The sequence below is a fragment of the Sminthopsis crassicaudata genome, chromosome 5 (assembly GCF_048593235.1).
Source record: "Sminthopsis crassicaudata isolate SCR6 chromosome 5, ASM4859323v1, whole genome shotgun sequence".
Lineage (NCBI taxonomy): Eukaryota > Metazoa > Chordata > Mammalia > Dasyuromorphia > Dasyuridae > Sminthopsis > Sminthopsis crassicaudata.
The window spans coordinates 237,360,757-237,382,823 of record NC_133621.1 but is presented as its reverse complement, the minus strand read 5'-3'; the positions used below and the strand labels follow the sequence as shown (position 1 = coordinate 237,382,823).

Below are 22,067 nucleotides of genomic sequence, written 5' to 3'. Positions count from 1 at the left end.
CATTTTTAAATTAAATTTATTTAATATTTTTTGCTAGTTACACAAAAAACTTTTTAACATTTATTTTTTAAAACTTCAACTCCCAAATTCTCTACCTTCCTCTCTCCACAATACCCTTCATTGAGAAGACAAGCAATTTGATGCAGATTATACATGTGTAGTCATGTAAAACATTTCCATAATAGTCGTGTTTGAAAAAAAAACCATAGATCTCCCCCCAAAAAAACCCCTCAAGAAAAACAAAGTAAAAAAAAAAGTATGACTCAATCTATGTTCAGAACCAATCAGTTTTTTCTCTGAAGATGGATAACATTTTTCATCCTAAATCCTTCAGAGTTGTCTTGGAACTTGAAAATAATGAAATCATTCTCAGTTGATTATCTTACAATGTTGTTACTTTGTACACAGTATATTTCACTTTGCATCAGCTCATGTAAGTCTTTTCAGGTTTTTCTGAGAGCATCTTGCCCATCATTTCTTTCCTTCCTTCTTTCTTTTTTTTGCTAGGCTAATTTTTATTTTTTATTATACCTTCTTATTTTCAAAGCATATGCATAGATAATTTTCAACATTCACACTTGCAAAACCTTGTATTCCAAATTTTTTCTCTCTTCTCCCCACCCCCTCCTGTAGATGGCGAAGTAATTCAATATGTTTAACATGTGCAGTTCTTCTATACGTATTTCCACAATTATCATGTTGCACAAGAAAAATCAGATGAAAAATGAAAAGAAAAGAGAAAGCAAAATGCAAGCAAACTACAACAAAAAAGTAAAAATACATATTGTCATCTATACTCAGTCCCCAAAGTTGTCTCTCTGTGTATATATAGCCTCTTCATCACAAGACCATTGGAACTGGCTTGAATCACCTTGCTACTGAAAAGAGCCACATCCATCAGAATTATAATCTTCTTGTTGCTGTACACAATGTTCTCCTGGTTCTACTTATTTCACTTAGTATCAATGTTCATGTAAGTCTTGCCAGGCCTCTCTGAAATTATCCTATTGATAGTTTCTTATAGAACAATAATATTCCATAACATTCAGATACCATAACTTATTCAGCCATTCTCCAACTGATGGACATCCACTCAGTTTCCAGTTCCCTTGCCACCACAAAAAAGAAATGTTATAAATATTTTTGTACATATAAGTTATTTTCCTTTTTTGTTCTTTTTTCTCTCTTTGTATACCTGGAAAGTGGTATTGCTAAGTCAAAGAGACTGCATGGTTTTATAGCCCTTTGGGCATAGTTAACAAATTGTTTTTCCAAATAGCTGAATTAGCTTACAATACCACCAACAATGCATTTTTGTCTCCTTTGTCCCATCTCCTTCAACATCTGTTATTTTCCTTTTCTGCCCTTTTAGCCAATCTAAATCTGAGACAATACCTTTACATTTCTCTAATCAGTAATAACTTAAACTATTTTTTCATGTGGCTATAAATAGCTTTGATACTTCATCTCAAAACTGTTCTTTTCATCTTTTATCATTTGGGGAATGGCTTCTATTTTTATAATTTTAATTCAGTTTTCTATGTCTGAGAGGTGATGTCTTTATCAGAGGAACTTGTTTCAAAATTTTTTTCATAATTACTATTGCTAACTATATTTCCTTCCATCCTATATTCTCCTCTCTTTATTCTTTATTCTCTTTATTTATTTATTATTTATTTATTTTATTCTCTTTCTCCTTTCTCTATGTCCCTTCTCAACAGTGTTTTGTTTCTGACTACCCCTTCCCCCAATCAGCCCTTTTTTTTTCTATCACACACACACACACACACACACACACACACACACACACACACACACACACACACACACACACACACTCTTATCTTCAGATGACCTGAAAGCCAAGAAAAAAAAAAAAAAGAACTAAGGTGGAATCAAAATGGCAAAGTGAAGGTAAGGATTCACCTTAGCTCTTCCCCAAATCCCTCTAAATACTTTTAAATAGTAACTTTAAACAAATTGTGTCAGAACTCACAAAAAGGTGAAGATATATTTCTATACTCAATTGAGTGTTATTCTTTCTTTAAGGCAATTCTAATGAGGATTCACTCATCCTTATTTTCTTTCTCTTTACCTCCACTATAAAAGATTTTCCTTATCTCTTTTATGTAAGATAATTACCACATCCTATTTCTTCCTTTTTTTTCTCCCATTACATTCCTTTCTCGCTCCTTAATTTTATTTTTTTTTACATACCCTCCCTTCATATTCACATGCCCTTCTATTTATATATATATTCCTCTAACTGTCCTAATAATAAAAAAAGTTCTTATGAGAGAAAAGTATCATCTTTCCATGTAGGAATGTAAATAGTTTAACCTTATTGAATAACAATGTTTTTTTTTTTCCTTTCCTGTTTGCCTTTTTAAGTTTCTCTTGAGTTCTTGTATTTGAAAATTTTCTATTCAGTTCTGGTCTTTTCATCAGGAATGCTTGAAAGTCTTTCTATTTCTATCTTTTTTTTTTCTCCTGAAGGTTTCTATTCAGTTTTTTTTTTCACTTATACTCTTATTTGCTGGATAGGTGATTCTGGGTTGTAATCCTAGTTCCATTACTCTCTGGAATATCACACATTTCAAGCCCTCCAATCCTTTAATGTAAATGCTGCTAAATATTGTTTTATCTTGAGTGCTTCTACTATACTTGAATTGTTTCTTTCCAGATGTTTGCAATATTTTCTCTGGAAGTGGGAGTTCCAGAACTTGATTATAATATTCCTGGAAGTTTTCATCTTGGGATCTCTTTAAGAAGGTAATTGGTGGATTCATTTAATTTCTATTTTACCCTCTAGTTCTAGAATATCAGGACAAGTTTTCCTTGATAATTTCTTGAAAGATAATATCTAGACAATTTTTTTGATCATGGCTTTTCAGGTAGTAATAGCTTTTTCAGTAATTTTTAAATTATCTCTCCTGGACCTATTCTCCAGGTCAGTTGTTTTTCCAATGAGATATTTTACATTATTTTCTATTTTTTCATTCTTTTGGTTTTGTTTTACTGTTTTTTTATTTCTCATAAAGTCATTGGCTTCCCCTGGAATCTCCCTCTCACCAGTTAAATAACTGGCCTCCAGACTAGTGGATTGAGATCTCTGGAAGTTGCAGTTATCACTGCTGCTGTACCTTCCCCACAATTGATTCAGTGATCCCTAAAGCCCATTCCTGGTCTTTTGGGGTTCCCCTCACACTTAATGGGATAAGTCTTTCCTGCCAACCTTCTAAGTTGTTCCTGGCATCTGTGAATTGAAAGATCTAGAGGTTGCCATTACTGCCACCAATTCAGAGGCCTCAAGGCTTATACCTAATTTTCTGGGATCTGGGCTATGCTGATGATGCAGATTGTGCTGTAATTGAACTCCAGATCCACCCCATTACTGCCAACCTTCTAAGCCATCTTTGGCTGGAAAATTGTTCCACTTCACCTTTTGTGGGTTCTGACACTCTAAAATTTGTTTAAAGTTATTGTTTAAAAGTGTTTAGAGGGATTTGGGGAAGAGCTCAGGTGAATCCCTACCTTCACTTTGCCATTTTGATTCCATCTTAGGTTCTTTTTCTTTATCTTGGCTTTCAGGTTATCTGATTTTTAAGTTACCTCTCTTGGATCTATTTTTCAGTTCACTTGTTTTTTCACATTGCCTTTATTTTTTTCATTCTTTGGGGATTTAAAAAAATTGTTTCTTGATTTCTCATAAACTCATTAGCTTCCATTTACACAATTCTAATTTTCAAAGTATTTCCTTCAGTAAGCTTTTGTATCTCTTCTTCCATTTGGTCAATTTTACTTTTTAAGGAGTTTTATTTTCCAGTAAATTTTGTTGCATCTCTTCCCATTTGACCAAATCTGCTTTTGTTGGCTTTTTAAACCCTTTTTTACTGTTGAGTTTATTTTGTTTTAAAAGGTATTATTTTGTCCAGCATTTGTGTGTGTGTGTGTGTGTGTGTGTGTGTGTGTGTGTGTGTGTCTTGTCAGTCAACAAGAGATGTTGAGTCTTTTTTCTTGATTTTCTTGCACTATTCTCATTTATTTTCCCAATTTTTCCTCTCCTTCTCCAAAATTCTTTTTGAACTCTTCCATGGCCTGAGACAAATTCATATATTTCATGGAGGATTTGGATATAGGAGCTTTGTCTTTGTTATCTTCTTCTGAGCATGTGTTTTGAGCTTCCTTGTCACCAGAGTAACTCTCTATAGTCAGTGTTTTCTATTGTTTGCTAATTTTCCTAGCCTTTTAAAGTAGGTTTCTGCTTCCAGGTTAGAGGGTGTACTGTCCCAAGTTTCAGGGGTTTTTTGCAGCTGTTTTTAAAGATAATTCTAGGGCTCTATTGAAGGGGTCCAGCCTCTACAGGGGGTCCAGGGAGCTGAGTAGGAGGAATAGGGTCGGCATCAAAGGAAGACAGGAGTCGTGAGATAGTTTGAGTAAGGAACTGATAGAAGTGATGTTCCCACTTCGTTCAAGCTCCTTCAGGCTCTATTTTTATACTATATCATGATCATATATTTTTCTTTAGGTCAACATAGTCTTCAGCTACATGTCTGACTTATTGATCTTTATATGTTACTACATTTGACATTTAATATTTGAGTAAGTTTTTTTATGGTTAAGTGTTAATTATTGATTATATTACATGAAACTAATAATGAAAAGGTAAAAGTTATACAAGGTTAAATGTCAGTGAACTTTGTTAGTTTAATTATCTTCTTTGTCAATTCTATGAATTGTTTGATTCCTCTATTTCCCTGACTTGGAACCGTGTACATAGATATTTAGGGCAATTTCTAGTTATATTTTAACCATCTTTTGGTTCCTAGACATACTGGTGTTTTCTGAGTCTAAGTTAGTAAATACCATTATTTCCTGCACTTTTGGATTCTCTCCCATAGTGACAATGCTTTCCATGGTGTTTTTCTCTTTATCATTTGTCTCAGTGAGAAATTAGTTTTATTAGGACAGAATATGCAAGTGGAATCATTTCTAGTTAACTTGTCCAAATTCCTTTGTCACCATATTTTTTAAAATAATGTTTAGTGCTATTATCAAGCCATTTATAAATAATATAGGAAATAGTAGTCCACTAATGAGAATCATAGAAGGAAATGTTCCTGCATGATTGCTGTGCACATTTTTTCTCAGTGCTGGGCTTTGCCAATCAGTTTAAAGATTGCAGCTCCCAACACCCTATTAAGTTTTCAATTCTTCCAGAGGTTTTTATTACATTCCTGGCCTATTCTCTGATTTGTGAGTGCACTCTATTCTGCCCTGAAACTGTGAGGAGCATCCCATTCCATAGTAACTTCAAGTTCTTGTATGCTAGAGCTCCTCCTCACCCTGGGGCTGCTGCTACTACAGCAACTCAGATCCAAATATTTGCAAAGCAGTAGATTGCTACCTTAGTACTAGCAATGAGACCTTTTGTTCAAGCCCCTTACTACCTGTAGGCTGAGAGTTCTGGTAGAAGGTTCTGTCATGAGTGACTCAAAAGCTCCGAAAGCCTGCTCCTGGTTTGCTGTGGCCAGATCTATGTTGCTTGCACTGTATTGCAATTCATTCTTACCCTGTTGCAATAGACCTTTTCTGTTGACCTTGAGATAGAAAAATTTTTCCCTTTTTTTGTGGGTTCTGCCACTTTAGAATTTGTTTAGAGTCATTATTTAAAGGTATTTGGAAGGGTTTGGGGGAGAGCTCAGGCAATTCTTTTTCTTTAGTCCATCTATGTTCCATCTCTTCTCCCTTACTTTTATGTAGGCACTCAAAATTATCACTTGGTTGGCAACATTATCCTTTTGTCCAAGTAAATTCATGTTGATCATAAATATGTAAAGATAATTTAACTTCTGCATGCCAGTAAAAATTAAGGCACTCTCAATAAGTTTACTCTTTGGTTCTCTAAGCTTTGCCTAGGAGGTATTTTCTGAATCTCATATGGGGAAGATATATGCTAACTGAGGGGAATTTGGGCCATTTCTCCATATCATATGGAGTTGTTCAAAAAAGGCAATTTTGAAGGTCAGGACAATCTATGGATGGAATGAAAAAGAGATGGAAAGGTTAACTTAGAACTTTATGTAGAACCCATTCATGCTTATTGGATTAGTCTTCTAGAAGACCAGAAACAGGAAACCACTGGGCTAGAAACTCTCTTTCTACATTGATTCTAATTGCAGATACTGTATCTTAGAAGTGGGACATGTAACTGTTGTAGTCAGGGATGTGATGTGATGACAAATCTGCTAATAGGCATAAACACCTTCCTCTTAGTTGGACAAAATCAAATTAGTAGTTTGCTGATCACAGCTATATTGAGTACCATTCAAGATTGGCACAAGGAGCATTACTGGGCAAGCAAAGGAGGAATTAGAAACCTCAGCCTCTTACAAACTCACAACTTGTTCATGACTGTTATTGTTTAATTCTTCTTCAGTTGTGTCCAATTCTTTGTGATACCTTTTGGGGTCTCATTTGGGTTTTCTTGGCAAAGATTTATTTGCCATTTTCTATTTCAGCTCATTTTTACAGATGAAGAAACTGAGGCAAATAGGTTTAAATGAGTTATTCAGGGTCACATTATAAGTGTCTGAGACTGGATTTGAACATTTGAAGAAGAGAACATTTTCCAGGCCTGGTTCTCTATCTACTACATCACCTGTCTGCCTCATGAATACTGTTGGAAATAATCATCCTGCTAATATCCATAATGCTGCTTAGTACATAGGATCAGTATCATTGCTCACTATACTAGTTCTTATGCTGTTGCTTCTTCTAGTGCCAGCAACACTGCCCACCTTTACTTGGGCCTGAACTGTTTGATACTATTCACTTTACTACTTTAGCTTGAATTACTATTCATTCTGCTGAGTCCTTATATTACTGCTAGTGCTTGCTATCCTAGATAGCATCTATAGTTTACATCAGATTATGTCTGAAATCATCTTGACTTTCCTTCTCCAGTAAATTCTCTAAGACTAAACTGAGTGGTCTGACCAAGGATTTTATTTGAATAGATCTCTTATTCCTTATCCTCATATGATCTTGTTATAGATGCTGTGGCTTTGTCTAATATGGCTAACATTCTGCCATCATTGTAGTGATGGACATTGATGATCTCAGAGAATGGGGCTTTTTTTAGTTCTTCCAGACTATGACAATTTGAGGAAGGATTCAAGTTGTTCTGGAGAAGGAAAATAATGGCAAATTGAACATCTTTCAAGGTGAAAAGTGATTGCTCTTCACCAGTATCAGCACAAGAATAAAGGAAAAGACATTGTTAAGATCAGTAATTTTAACTGGAAAATGAATGGATGCCCATCAATTGGAGAATGGTTGGGTAAATAATGGTATATGAATGTTATGGAATATTATTGCTCTGTAAGAAATGACCAGCAGGAAGAATACAGAGAGGCTTAGAAAGACTTACATGGACTAATGCTAAATGAAATGAGCAGAACCAGGAGATCATTATACACTTTAACAACAATACTGTATGTAGATGTATTCTGATTGAAGTGGATATCTTCATCATAGAGAAGATCTAATTCAGTTCCAGTTGATCAATGATGGACAGAATCAGCTACACCCAGAGAAAGAACACTGGGAATTGAGTGTAAACTGTTTGCACTATTGTCTTTCTACCCAGGTTACTTAATACCTTTTGAATCCAATTCTTACTGTGCAACAAGAAATTTAGTTTTATACACATATATTGTATCTATTGTATCTATATTGTAACACATGTAACATGTATGGGATTGCCTGTCATCTAGGGGAGGGGGTAGAGGGAGGGAGGGGAAAATTTGGAAAAGAAGTGAGTACAAGGGATAATGCTGTAAAGAAATTACCCATGCAGATGTAATGTCAAAAAAATTATAATTATAAAATTAAAAAAAATCAGTAATTCTATACTACTCAGCCAGAGCCTGAAGTGGTCTACCACTTTGATAAGTCAGGAATGTCTACAAAGATCAACATGGCAACTTTGTTTAGTTCCACACTGAGTTAATATAGATGGGGTTGATATAGGAAAGTAGTCTCCTTTATTTCCATTACTAATGAAGTAGCTTTCATGCTTCATGAGAATAGTTATTATTTAGAATTGGCTATCCCTTTATGACTGACATAAAGATTGCCACACATGCTTGTATAAATATTGAGCTCCTTTCTTCAGCTAAACATCTCCCAGAATTTCCCATTAAAACTGGGGTACTGATTGGGATGCCTGGTATGATAATAACCTGACTACCAGTGTCCTTCAGACCTTTAGACCTGAATCAGGGGGAAGAGGCTTAAGGAGATGCCTTTAATTTGGTCAGTGCTGAAAGATCTCTATTGCCTCAGTGGTGGATGTTGGAGGATAGTTTAGCAATCTCATAAGCTGTCTAACCATACCCCCCCCCAACAATTACTTATTCATTTGATTTCTTAATCCATTTTTAAGGCTTTACCTTTATCTTTATTTCATGTTATTAGATTGAGTCCAATGTTCTAAGTGGTTAAGATCTTTTTGGATTTTTACTATTGTCCAGAATGTTAGTGCTTCCTCTCAATCAACTTTGCATCATCTCTAAATTTACTGAGCAAGCCATCTAAAAGATGCTTTTTCCTAACTGTCAAATTTAATTCCAAAAACTGTCATAGTGACTATAAAGAAACATCCTAATGGGAACTGTGTTATTCTTGGGGGAGAATATTTTTTACAAGATCTTTGCATTCCAAAGTCCCACAACTCTGATGCATATGGTTATTTGAGGTGATAAAGTAGGTTGCTTTATTTGTCCATTTGTACAGCATGTCTCATAACACCTGAAATCACAGAGATGTAATAAATAACTTTTTCATTTACAGTTACTTTCCTCTCTTCACCTACTTTTTAGATGAGTTGACAAAAGATCTAAAGAAAAGTAATTGCCATTTAAATGTATATGCCTAGTACCAGATATTTGGTGCTCAGAACCTCTTAATATAATTTTTTAGAAGCCTTCAAGAATTTCCTATTTCTTATTCTACATGAATTTTCTTAAAAACAGGCAGATATCACTTAAAGACTGACCCTTTTTTTAGCTAACTTATAACTTTAGGAGTTATTTAATCTATCAAAATAAAATTGCTTTTATTTGAGTCATCCTTAGAACATCAACAATCTAGCTTTCAGGGGAGGAAAACAAAAACAAACCACCTTATCTAGTATTTTGCTTCACAGATTCAATCTCTTAGGAAAATTACAGCCTTCCTGATTTCCATGTTTATACAATTTAAACTATATTAGAAGCTAATTACTGACCAAGTAGCATTTTGATCATCCTTTGAATAAATATTCTCTTTATTTGATACTGAAATAAACCAAACCATCTACCGGTATTATCTGAAAGCAAATTACAAAGCTTTTTATAACCTTTCTATAAAAAAGAAGCTTTTGGAAATGTTCCTAAAAAACCAGATGTAATCAATAGATATATTTTGATCATGTGGTCATTTTCTTGTCTTGAATTTTTAGTCCAAAAGATCATCCACAAAAAGTGCTCTTTTAATGTTAAAAGTTTTTATGCATTTCTTTCAGCCTTTATACATGTCTCTCCTCTCTTATTGTTTTCTGCATATACTGTTGGTGTAATTTTTGGAGATACCAATGCAAGGGTCCCCAGAGGCTTCATTGTTTAAGAACTTCTTGATAAAACCTGTGAGTAAAACTTTTACTTGTATATCATGTTGATCCTAAGTACCACAGTTTCAAGGCCTCAAGCATTTTGCAGCAGCATGTGAGTAAGAATGAAGATGGCAGATGGTGAGAATAATCTAAAGTTGGTGGTTGACAAAACTTGCTTGGGGAGAAGGGCAAGGAAATGAGGAATTTGTATAGTGTGGACTTGGATGGTTCATTAAGGCATCAAGACAAAGGAAGGGAAGAATGTATGTAGCCAGTGCTGGTCCCTCATCACCTTGCCATTCAGTAAACTCAAGTGATTCCCTATTACCTTTAAGAATACCTGTGAGAATCATAAATGGATTAGAGGAACAGAGAATAGTCTACCTCTCAGACCTGTGGAGAAAGAAGGAATTTATGACCAAAGGAGAACTAGAGATCATTATTGATCACAAAATAGAAGATTTTGATTACATCAAATTAAAAAGCTTTTGTACAAACAAAACTAATGCAAACAAGATTAGAAGGGAAGTAACAAATTGGTAAAATATTTTTACAATGAAAGGTTCCGATAAAGGCCTCATTTCCAAAATATATAGAGAACTGACTCTAATTTATAAGAAATCAAACCATTCTCCAATTGATAAATTGTCAAAGGATATGAACAGACAATTTTCAGGTAATGAAATTGAAACTATATCCACTCATATGAAAGAATGTTCCAAATCACTACTGATCAGAGAAATGCAAATTAAGATAACTCTGAGATACTACTACACACCTGTCAGATTGGCTAAGATGACAGGAACAAATAATGATGAATGCTGGAGGGGATGTGGGAAAACTGGGACACTGATGCATTGTTGGTGGAGTTGTGAAAGAATCTAGCCATTCTGGAGAGCAATTTGGAACCATGCACAAAAAAGTTATCAAACTGTGCATACCCTTTGATCCAGCAGGGCTACTACTGGGCTTATATATCCCAAAGAAATACTAAAGATGGGAAAGGGACCTGTATGTGCCAAAATGTTTGTGGCAGCTCTTTTTGTAGTGGCTAGAAACTGGAAAATGAATGGATGTCCATCAATTGGAGAATGGTTGGGTAAATTATGGTATATGAAGGTTATGGAATATTATTGCTCTGTAAGAAATGACCAGCAGGATGAATACAAAGAGGTTTGGAGAGACTTGCATGAACTGATGCTGAGTAAAATGAGCAGAACCAGGAGATCACTATACACTTCAACAATACTGTATGAAGATATATTCTGATTGAAGTGGATATCTTCAACATAAAGAAGATCCAATTCACTTCCAGTTGATCAATGATTGACAGAAACAGCTACACCCAGAGAAGGAACACTGGGAATTCAATGTAGACTGTTTGCACTAATGTCTTTCTACCCAGGTTACTTATATCTTCGGAATCCAATTCTTACCATGGAACAAGAAAATTGGATTTACACACATATATTGTAACTAGGTTATACTGTAACACATTTAATATGTATGGGATTGCCTGTCATCTAAGGGAGGGAGTACAGGGAGGGAGGGGAAATTTTGGAAAAATGAATACAAGGGATAATGTTGTAAAAAAATTACTCATGCATATGTACTGCCAAAAAATTATAATTATAAAATTAATAAATTAATTAAATTAAATAATTAATTAAATTAAATAAATTTTTTTAAAAAAGGATACCTGCTAGAAAACATCTCAAGGGATTTTGAAATCTTAGGAAAGATCCTAAAAACCTTGAGGGTGGTAGTTTTCAGTGCTTTAAGTTGAAGGTGGGCATTTCAAGAGATAAGTAACTATGTATAGTAAATATTTCTCATGCCAGGACTATTGCAATAGCCTGTTCTACTTGCTACAAGTGTCTCATCATTCTATTCCATCCTTTTAACTCAAATCTTCAAAATGATTTTTTTCTATAGTACATGTCTGACTATATTACTCTATATCATTCAAATTCTATGGACTCCCTATCATTTCCAGAATCAAATATACAGTTTAATGTTCAAAGATACTTTATAATCTTTGTAGTATTTTCATATATTATTTCCTTTTGTGTATTCTGTAGTCCAGTGACACTGGCTTCATTATCCCTTTCATGAGACACTCTCATCTCCTGACTGGACATTTTCACAAAGGTTGTCCTTTATGTGTGGAATGTTTCATGACATTTCCACTTCTTGGTTTACTTCAAGTTTCAACTAAAATATCACTATATATATATATATATATATATATATATATATATATATATATATATATATATATATATATATATATATTCACCTTTCCCAAATCCCTCATAATTTTAGTGACTTCCCTCTGTTGTTTCCTATTTATCTTATATATTACGTGTTTGTACATAGCTATTCACATGTTATCTCCCCTATTAAATTTTGTTTCTTGAGAGAGGAATTGTATTTTACTTTTCTTTGTATCCCTAGCTTTCTTTGTATCCTTAACACAATGTTAAATACATAGTAAGCCCTCAATAAATACTAACTGACTGACTGATATAAACTACTCTGCTTATCAGTTACAGTTTTTTACTCTGGCTTTTCTAGTCATTTTACATATTACTCTCCTTTACGTACTATATGATCCATCTCTACTGATTCTCTTCCTGTTTTTCCCATGGGATCCTCCATTTTCTTTCTCTGTGCCTGTATGCTGCTCTCTTTTTAAACATGATACACTCCCATGAGCGCATGGCGTGCACACACACACACACACACACACACACACACACACACATACTTTCTTGGACTCCTAGCTTCCTGTAAAGCTCAATTTAACTTTTCCAGTTCTCACAGCTGCTGGTTTTCCCTTCTAAGGTCACCTTGTATCTACTTTATATGTATCTTAAATATATTTGTATACATTCATGTCATCACTCCTATTAGAACACAGGAATCTATGAAGACATAGACTCTTGAATATATCATTGTCTTTATATCTTCACAACTTAGCACAGAACTTGTTACAGAATAGATGCTGAATAATTACTTATTGATAGATTAGGCTTGGAATCAGGAAGACCAAGATTCAGATTCCATTTTGACACTAACTGTGTGACCCTGAGCACTTAATCTTTAGATTCCCTGGGTTATCTGAAGTCAAGAGACTGATCTTGAATAGTAGAGAGAATTCCCATAACAAGAGCTTTCTACAGTGAAATCAAAGATCCTTCATAGAAAACAACATGCTCTGCTGGACATTGGGAATCAAGAAGGCAATCTCATTAAAAGAAACACAAATTTGAATTCAACCAGAAATTTACATAAAAAGTAGCAAATTAGGAAGGAAGACTGGTAGGCGTAGACATTGACAACTGCAATTTGGATGAATCAGTAAGAAGACAGAAAATTATCAAAAACACAAGAACTAAAAAAAAAAAGTAAAAGTAACAGCCTGGGATCATTTAGTAGAAAGGCAAATACTTCAGTGAGTTCCAAAGGCAGCACTGTCATGTTACATAGAACAATAACTGATGTTAATAAATAATAATTACCCAGGATGTTAAAAAACATTAAATGTTATTAAACTACTTACAAATTGAACAAAAAAAATTGTTGCATTATATCCATATTGTATATACCCCCCCACACCAACACATTTTATTGTTCAGTCATTTCAATCATGTCCAACTATTCTTGAGTGCAGTTGGGGTTTTCTTGACAAATATACTAAAGTGGTTTGCCATTTCTTTCTTCAGCTCATTTTACAAATGAGGATAGTGAGGCAAACAGGGTTAAAATACCTGCCCAGTATGATATATTTTAACAAGTGTCTAAGGCTATATTTGAACTCTTGTCCTCCTGATTCTAGGCCCAGTATTCTATGCATTTCATCACCTAGGTGTCTAATATATTATATTCAAATATAATATTTCTTTCCTTCCCTAAGAGGATGTTTGTGCCTTTCTAATTATTTGGACAGTTTATTTATGCTAAAAAAAAAAAAAACACTCTGTATCTTGAGCTGTTCTTATATGTTCTTATATTTTCTCTGCTGGTGTAACCAAGTACTGTACTTTCTTCTAAACTGCCCTAAAATCCATTAATATGTTCTATAACACACTATTTGCAGATTACCACACATATTATTTTGGACATAGCTTGGAGTCATTCAGCTGTCTTTTCACCTTCATTTATCAGAAATTAATTGATCAGATTACATAATATCTAAGGGAACAGGAATCTGACTTTGAGATTAATTAAGAAGGAGGCAAAAGTTGAAGGAGAATAACCACTACAAAGCCTTAGAGAAAGACAATAGATTGTATTTCAGTGTATAATCCATTAGATTAACTTTGAGGATATCCTTGTGCATCCTTGAGGGTGGGGGCTGTTTTTTTTTCTTTTTTTGTATCTTTGTGTCTGGTAGACACATAATAAGTGTTTATTGAATTGAATTGAGTGAGATAATCCTTTGGGGAAACTAGACATGTGAGGGACAGAGTGAAGATCCCTAGTTAGGAAGTCTAGACCTCCAGTGACTTATGAGATACATTTTTAAGAAAGAAGTATTTATACATTTACAGATTTAGAGCTCAAAGGGAACCAACTAGGCCAGTCCTTTCATATTTCTTTTATTGAGGTCTATGGCCCAGAGTTTATCTACCTTGATCATATATTGAACAACTGTCAAAGCCAGGATCAGAACCTAGGATCTTTGAATCTAAATCTAATAACTCTTTCCTCTTTACCACTGTCTCCTCCAGTGTTACAGGAGGAGCCTAAAGAGATTGGGGTTAGGAGCCATCTAAGACAAATCTTGTCCAACTCAGTCTTTTTCTACTAGCATAATCACTTCTATAATGCAGTATATCTAAAAAACAGAATTATTTTCACCTTTATATGGCTTATGAAAAATAAAGTTTAGTAATTGTTGCATGGTATATGAAATATATAGTCAGTCAATAAATATTTCTTAAATATACTAGGTCTGGATATACAAATTTGAAAAAAGATAATCCTTGCCCTCAAAGAATTTATAATCTTTTGGAGGAAGATAATGAAGAGAATCAGAAAGTCATGGTTCATAGTTTGAAATAATTCAAAGAAATTCTCTTATAATCATATAAGACTTTATTAACTTGAAAGTAGATGGACTCCTTGAGTCTGGTAATTAGAAAAAGTTTGGGTTTTCAGCAAGATACAGATAAAGGAGGAATCAAGATGTCTTTTTTCATTCAGGTAAGAAGATAGTATCTTTTTTAGCAAGGTATTCTTAATCAAGATAGGATGTGATTTTTGTAAAGTCCTGTCAAGAAATAATATTTTATTGCTCCACAATCTTCAGCTAGATACACAATTTTGAGTAGACTTTGAGTAGACCCATTATTCTCCTCCCCACCAATCTGTCTTTTAGGGAGAGGAAATTCTGTGTGACAAAGGCCAGGGAACCACCAACAACACACAAAAGGAAGTTGAAAAGGGATAGGAGGGTGAAAAGGTACATAAAATGGGTCATGATGGAGTCTAGTTCAAAGGAATACAAGTGCTGAGAAATGAAGAAATAGCTTACATAGGAGCCCTTTCCAATTGGAGGAATTCTTTGTTCTAGTCCCCCAATCAGAGGGTACTGAAAACCATATTAAGACTGATGCAATCTGGCAGGATGATAATTTTCCTGATGATGAGATATCTTGAGGCTAGACTATATATAAAGGCTATAGAGTCCAGTCCATGGGCGTACAGCTACAAAGTGTAGGGGAGAAGAAAAAAACATATGTATGTGTATGTATACACACACACACACACACACACACACACACACACATATATATATATATATATATATATATATATATATATATATATTTATATATATATATATATATATGTAAATACATAAAAACATATAAACACACATAGTAAAAGATGATTCTTTTAAGGATGCATTTATGTTTATACACTATGTTGGTGATTGTGTGTGTGTGTGTAAACCTTTATTCCAACATAGTGATATCATTTTGGTCTTCATCATCTAATCTATGTCTCTCTATATAATTGATGTTTGTATCTAATGTATTATGTATACATAATATTTATACATATTGTGTTACTTTGTTTATATACATAAACACACAAGAATCATCTTTTTTACTCTTATTGATAGTAGAACAAAGCTAAATTGGCAAAGTTTTAGCTCTTTAAATGCAATTTCTCTATAAAGAAGTTCTCCCTAACAGGGTAGATCATTTCAGCTTAATTCAGCAAACTTTTAGTAAGCTCCTATTATGTACAGAGCACTTCCAACCCTCAAGGAATTTGAACTTTAATGAGGGGAATTAGATTTACATACAAACCTGATCTAGAGGTAGCATATAGTAAAAGCAAGGTAGACATCTTTCTAAAGTATTAGTATTTAAATACTAGAATGGATTACTCAGGGATACTAAATAAGTTCTGATCTTTTAGAAATGTCATGGAGTAAAGACTAAAAAAACTGTCTTTAAGAAAGTACAAACTCAAGGATGGAGCCAAAATAGTGGAGAGTAGACAGGACTTTGCCTGAGCTCTTCCTGACTTCCCTCAGAATAAACATTAGATCAAGCCTTTGCATGAATCTTGGAGTGACAGAACCTACAAATATTTGGAGTATAATTCCAACATGGAAAGACTTCAGAAAAAGTATGCCTCAATTGGGCAGGGGGAATGTTGCCAGTATACTTTTAAACCCCAGCATAATAGATGGGACTTGGCTAGGCCCAGCCAACACAGTGAGAAAGCCTGAAAGCACCACCGACCCCAGAGCAATGAGAAGCACTTATCATTCTATAGAGGAAGCTCAGGACAATCTCCCCTGTGCCCCAGGAGCAGATCTCAGTCTTTAAAAAAGAGTTCTGACATAGATAGCAGAAGACATATGACATATGAATGCAGAGAAGAACAGAACACAAACCCTGAAAACACTAAAGACAAAACGACTTTTGATTTAGCCTCAAATGGGGGATAAGAACTGATCTTAACTTAAACAGCTCTCTTGGAAGAATTCAAAAAGTATATTGAAAGAGAGAAAAATGGGGAAAGGAAATGAGAGATTTGTAGGAGAATTTGAAAAGGAAACATAGAAATTGACTGAAGAAAACAATTCCTTAAAAATACATTTGGTGAAATGGAAAAAGAAAACAACTCGTTGGAAAATAGAATAGGTGAAATGAAAATGAGGACAATTACTTTAAAATAGATTTAATGAAATGGAAAAAAAATCTGATGAACAAAATTTAAAAATTTTTAAAATACAAAGATTTATTTAAAAGTACAATTGACCAAATGCAAAAGGAAGTAAAAAAGCTAACTAACTGGAGAAAATAATTCACTAAAAATTAGAATTGAATAAATGGAAGTGAATGACTCAATGAGACATCAAGAATTAGTCAAACAAAAAAGAAAAGAAAAATTAGAAGAAAATGTAAAATACCTCATTGGAAAAACAATTGACCTGGAAAATAGATCCAGGAGAGACAATCTGAGAATTATTGAACTACATGAAAACCACAATGAAAAAAAAGAGCCTGGATAGCATTGTAAAGGGCAGGAACTCTGTATGATTGATTTAATCCTACACCAAGGTGTTAACTCAGTGGAATTGATAAGACAATGGTTATCTACTTTAGCATGTGAGTTCTCTGTTCAGTATGTTTGATTTAATCCTAGAACCAGGTGTTAACTCAGTAAAATTAAGATAATGATTCTCTAGTACTTAGTATAGTTCTACAAGTTGACACCTATGATGATGATGTACTTATAATAGAGCATATAAGAGCTAAGAAATCTGGGAGAGGAGACAGACTGGAAGGAAAGACCATTGGGTGGCTGTGCTGTCTTTTTCACTTCTCCACTGAGACTAGAGAGATTCCATCTTTAATCAGCCTTAATTAAGGCTCTCCTGCCTCCTGCATTCCTTCACTGAAACCAAGACCCATTCTGGAGGGCCTCCAGAAAGCTAGCCTGGCCCCAGGTGAAGGAGACTATGAAAGACTTTGGACTTTATCCCTGACCATTCTCCTGGTGATTAATCTGCTGAGACCAAGACTGGTCTGAAGGCCCTCCAGAAAGCAAACTAGAACATTACATAACATCTTTCAAGAAATCATCAAGAAAAAGCACCTTAATATCCTACAACCAGAGAGTAAAATAGCCATTGAAGAAATCCATCGATCACTCCCTAAAAGAGACCCTAAAATGAAAATCCCAAGGAATATTGTAGATAAAATATAATATTCCAGAGGGCAAAGGAGCTTGGATTACAGCCAAAAATTAACTACTCAGCAAAACTAAGCACTGTATTTTTTTTTTGGGGGGGGGGAGGAAGAGAGGGGAATGGACGTTCAAATGCCTTTTAAATTTTTTTTAATAAAAAAGACCATAACAGAAAATTTGATCTTCAAATACAGAACTCAAAAAATTATAAAAAAGTAAAAAAGGGATTAATGAAAAAAAACTTTTTTAAAGGTTAAGATGTTTACAACCTTATATGGGAAAATATGTTTAATTCTTGAGAACTGTATCTTTGTTAGGGGTATAATTAGAAGGTATAGTTACATTTGACTTCCTTGTGATGATAGAAAAAAGAAATTAGAGGTGAAACAGGTATTGTGCTGGAAGAAAAGGAAAGAGGAGGTAAAATAAGATAAGTTACATCACATGAAGAGATAAAAAAAGATCTATTACAGTTAAGGAAAGAAGGGAGGGGAATGAGCATTGTTTGAACCTTAATCTCATCAGATTTGACTCACAGAAGGAATATCATACATGCTCAATTTGGTATAGAAATCACCCTCGGAAAGGGGAAAGGAAAAAGGAAGGGGAAGCAGAAGTAGAAAAGGAAAGGGGAAAGGGGAAAGGTTGAAAAAAGGGAGGGCAGATTGAGGGAGGTGGTGATCAGAAGCAAAACACTGATGAGAAGGTAAAGGGGGAAAGGAGAGAAAAAAGTATAATTTAGGGAAGATAGAATGGCAGGAAATACAGTTAATAATTTTAAATATGAATATGAATAGAATAAACTCTCTGATAAAACAGAAGCAGATAGCAGAGTGGATTAAAAGCCAGAATCTACGATATGTTTACAAGAAACACATTTGAAACAGATACAGAATAAAGGTAAAAGGCTGGAGCAAAATTGATTATGCTTCAGCTGAAATTTAAAAAAAAAAATCAGGGCTGGCAATCCTGATTTCAAATCAAGCAAAATCAAAAATAGATTTAATTAAAAGAGATAAGAAAGGCATCTACATCTTGCTAAAAGGTACCATAGATAATGAAGTTATATCAGTACTAAACATATGTGCACCAAGTAGTATAGCATCCAAATTGCTAGAGGAGGAGTTCAAAGAATTGGAAGAAGAAATAGACAGTAAAACTATACTAGAAAGGGATCTCAACTTCTTTCTATCAGAACTATATAAATCTAACCACAGAATAAACAAGAAGGAAGCTAAGGAAGTAAATAGAATTTTAGAAAAGTTAGGTATGATAGATCTCTTTCTCAGTGACTACACACACACACACACACACACACACACACACACACACACACACACACACACACACAAATAACCATGTATTAGGACATAAAAACTTCACAGTCAAATGCAGAAAGGCAGAAAGAATAAATGCATCTTTTCAGATCAGGATGCAATCAAAATTACATGTAATGAAAGGCCATGGAAAAATAGGCCAAAAAATTAATTGGAAATTAAACTGTGTAATGCTAAAGAATGAATAGGTCAAACAACAAACTCTAAAAACTATTGATAATGTCATACAAGAGAATGACAGTAATGCAGCAACATACCAAAATTTATGTGATGCAGTCTTAGGGGAAATTTTATATCTCTAGATGCTTACATTAAAAAAAAAAAAAAAATTGAAGATCAATGAATTGGGCACACAACTAGGAAGGCTAGAAAAAGGACAAAATAAAATCTTCTAATTAATTATGAAAAAAATCAACAAAATAAATCTTTCTTTAGTTAATTTGATTTGAAAAAGGAAAGAAAACCAAATTGCCAGTATCAAAAATGAAATGGGCGAACTTACTACCAATGAAGAGGAAATTAAAACAATAATTAGGAACTATTTTGCCAAAGTTTATGCCAATAATCTAAATGAAATGGATGAATACTTAAAAAAATATATAGACTGTCTTAGTTAACACAGGAAGAAATAAATTAAATAGCCCCATTTTAGAAAAAGAAATTGAACAAGTTATTAATGAATTCCCTAAGAAAAAAATCTCTGGGGCCAAATGGATTTACAAATGAATTGTACCAAATATCTAAAGAACAATTAGAATACTATATGAACTTTTTGGAAAAATAGGGGAAAGAGGCCTGTTAGCATTACAAGGTGATAACTCAGGTTGTCTAAACAATTCTCTAACTCAGAATTCACACCTTTGGTTCAGGCCTTTGAAAGGAGTTTGCACCTTTGAACTTCTGGGGGAATTTTTACATGTTTAAAGGAGTTTGCACCTTTAAAAGGAGCAAGTTCATTGGCTATAGGAGTTCTCACAAGCCCCGTTGAGTTCTCACTAGCCCAATCCCTTCGAGGATAAAAGAGGGCAGCATTGGGTCTAGAGTCTGGTTTGACTGGGAGATTGAGTTTAGACAGTGGTCTGGAAGGAGAGTCTAGGCTGGGAGAAGAACAAGACTTCCCAGGAGAACTTCAGGGAAGCTCGAGGAGATTCAGAGCCAGGATTCAGGAAGAAGAGGATTCAAGATTCTACCTTCACTCTGGCTGGAGACTCCAGAAGCTTCCCAAGAAACCTGCACACACAGAAAAGGATTCACAGAGAAAAGAGATCTCTTCCCAGAGAAGAATTATAACTGAGAGACGACAGGACTTTACAAAGGCCTACCAAATTCTTTTTATGGCACAGATATGGTTCTGATACTTAAACCAGGAAAGGCCAAAACAGAGAAAGAAAATTATAGATCATTTTCCTAATAAATGTTGATGCAAAAATCTGAAATAAAATATTAGCAAAGAGATTACAGTAACTTAGCACCAGGATAATATACACCATGACCAAGTAGGATTTATACTATAAAGCCAGGGCTGGTTCAATATCAAGTCAATATCAATATCAATATTAGCATAACTGATTATATCAATAACCAAATTAACAGCAATCATATGATTATATAGATTTAGAAAAAGCATTTCACAAAATACAACATCCATTCCTATTAAAAACACCAGACAGCATAGGAACAAATGTTGTTTTTCTTAAAATGATTAGTAACATCTACCTAAAACATCAGCAAACATTATATGTAATGGTAGATTAAATAGAAACTTGTTTCAGGGATGAAATAAAATTGTCTACTATCATCATTACTATTCAATATTGTATTAGAAATGTTAGCTTTAGTAATGAGAAGAAATAGAAATTGAAGGAATTAGAGTAGGTAATGAGAAAACAAAACTATCACTCTTTACAGATATTATGATAATATATTTAGAAAATCAACTAAAAACTACTAGAAAAAATTTAGTAAAGTTGCAGAATATAAAATAAATCCACATAAATCACTGATATTATCAACAAAATCCTGCAGCAAGAGATAGAGAAATTCCATTTAAAATAACTTTAGACGATATTTGGGAATCTACCTGCCAAGACAAATCAGGAATTATATGAAGTCAATTACAAAACACTTTTCATGTAAATAAAGTTAGATCTAAACAATTGGAATAGTATCAAGTGCTGGGTAGACTGACAATACTACCTAAATAAAAATGACAATGCTACTTAAATTGATCTATTTATTCATGACATACCAATTCAACTGCCAATAAATTTAAGGGAACTGGAAAAGTAATAACAAAGCTCATCTGGAAGAACAAAAGGTCAAGAATTTCAAGGAAATTAGTGGGGAGAAAAAAGCAAAAGAAGGTGACCTAATTGGACCAGACCTAAAACTATACTATAAAACTCTGGTCATCAAAATCATTTGACACTGGCTAAGAAATGGAGTAGTGGATCAGTGGAATAGGTTAGGTTCACAAGGAACAACAGTAAATGACTATAGTAATCTAATGTTTGATAACTCAGCTTATGGGGTAAGAACTGACAAAAATTGCTGATAAAATTGAAAAATAGTATGGCACTTTATATCAAGATAAATTCACAATGGGTTCATGATTTAGACATAAATCATATATCATAAATCATAAAACAAAAATTAGGAGAAGCAAGAGATAGTTTACCTCTCAGATCTGTGGAGAAGAAAGGAATTTGTGGCCAAAGAAGAGCTAGAGAACATTATAAAATGCAAAATTAATAATTTTTGCTATATTAAATTTAAAAGTTTTTGAAGAAACAAAACCAATGCAGCCAAGATTAGAAGGGAAGCAAAAAATTGGGGGAAATTTTATATCCAGG

At 33.9% G+C, this 22,067-nt stretch overlaps 1 protein-coding gene across 4 annotated transcripts in view; it reads left to right on the top strand.

Annotated features, from left to right (window-relative positions):
* Positions 1-22,067, top strand: part of KCNMB4 (potassium calcium-activated channel subfamily M regulatory beta subunit 4) — a 144,100-nt gene that overhangs the window by 59,697 nt on the left and 62,336 nt on the right. The window contains exon 3 of one of the 4 annotated variants that reach the window (XM_074270562.1): positions 2,684-2,772. The exons of the other annotated variants lie outside the window; for them this stretch is intronic. Coding sequence (XP_074126663.1) covers positions 2,684-2,768 — 85 coding nt within the window. The 3' untranslated portion in view covers positions 2,769-2,772. The remainder of the gene's footprint in view (positions 1-2,683; positions 2,773-22,067) is intronic. 4 annotated transcript variants of the gene reach the window in all.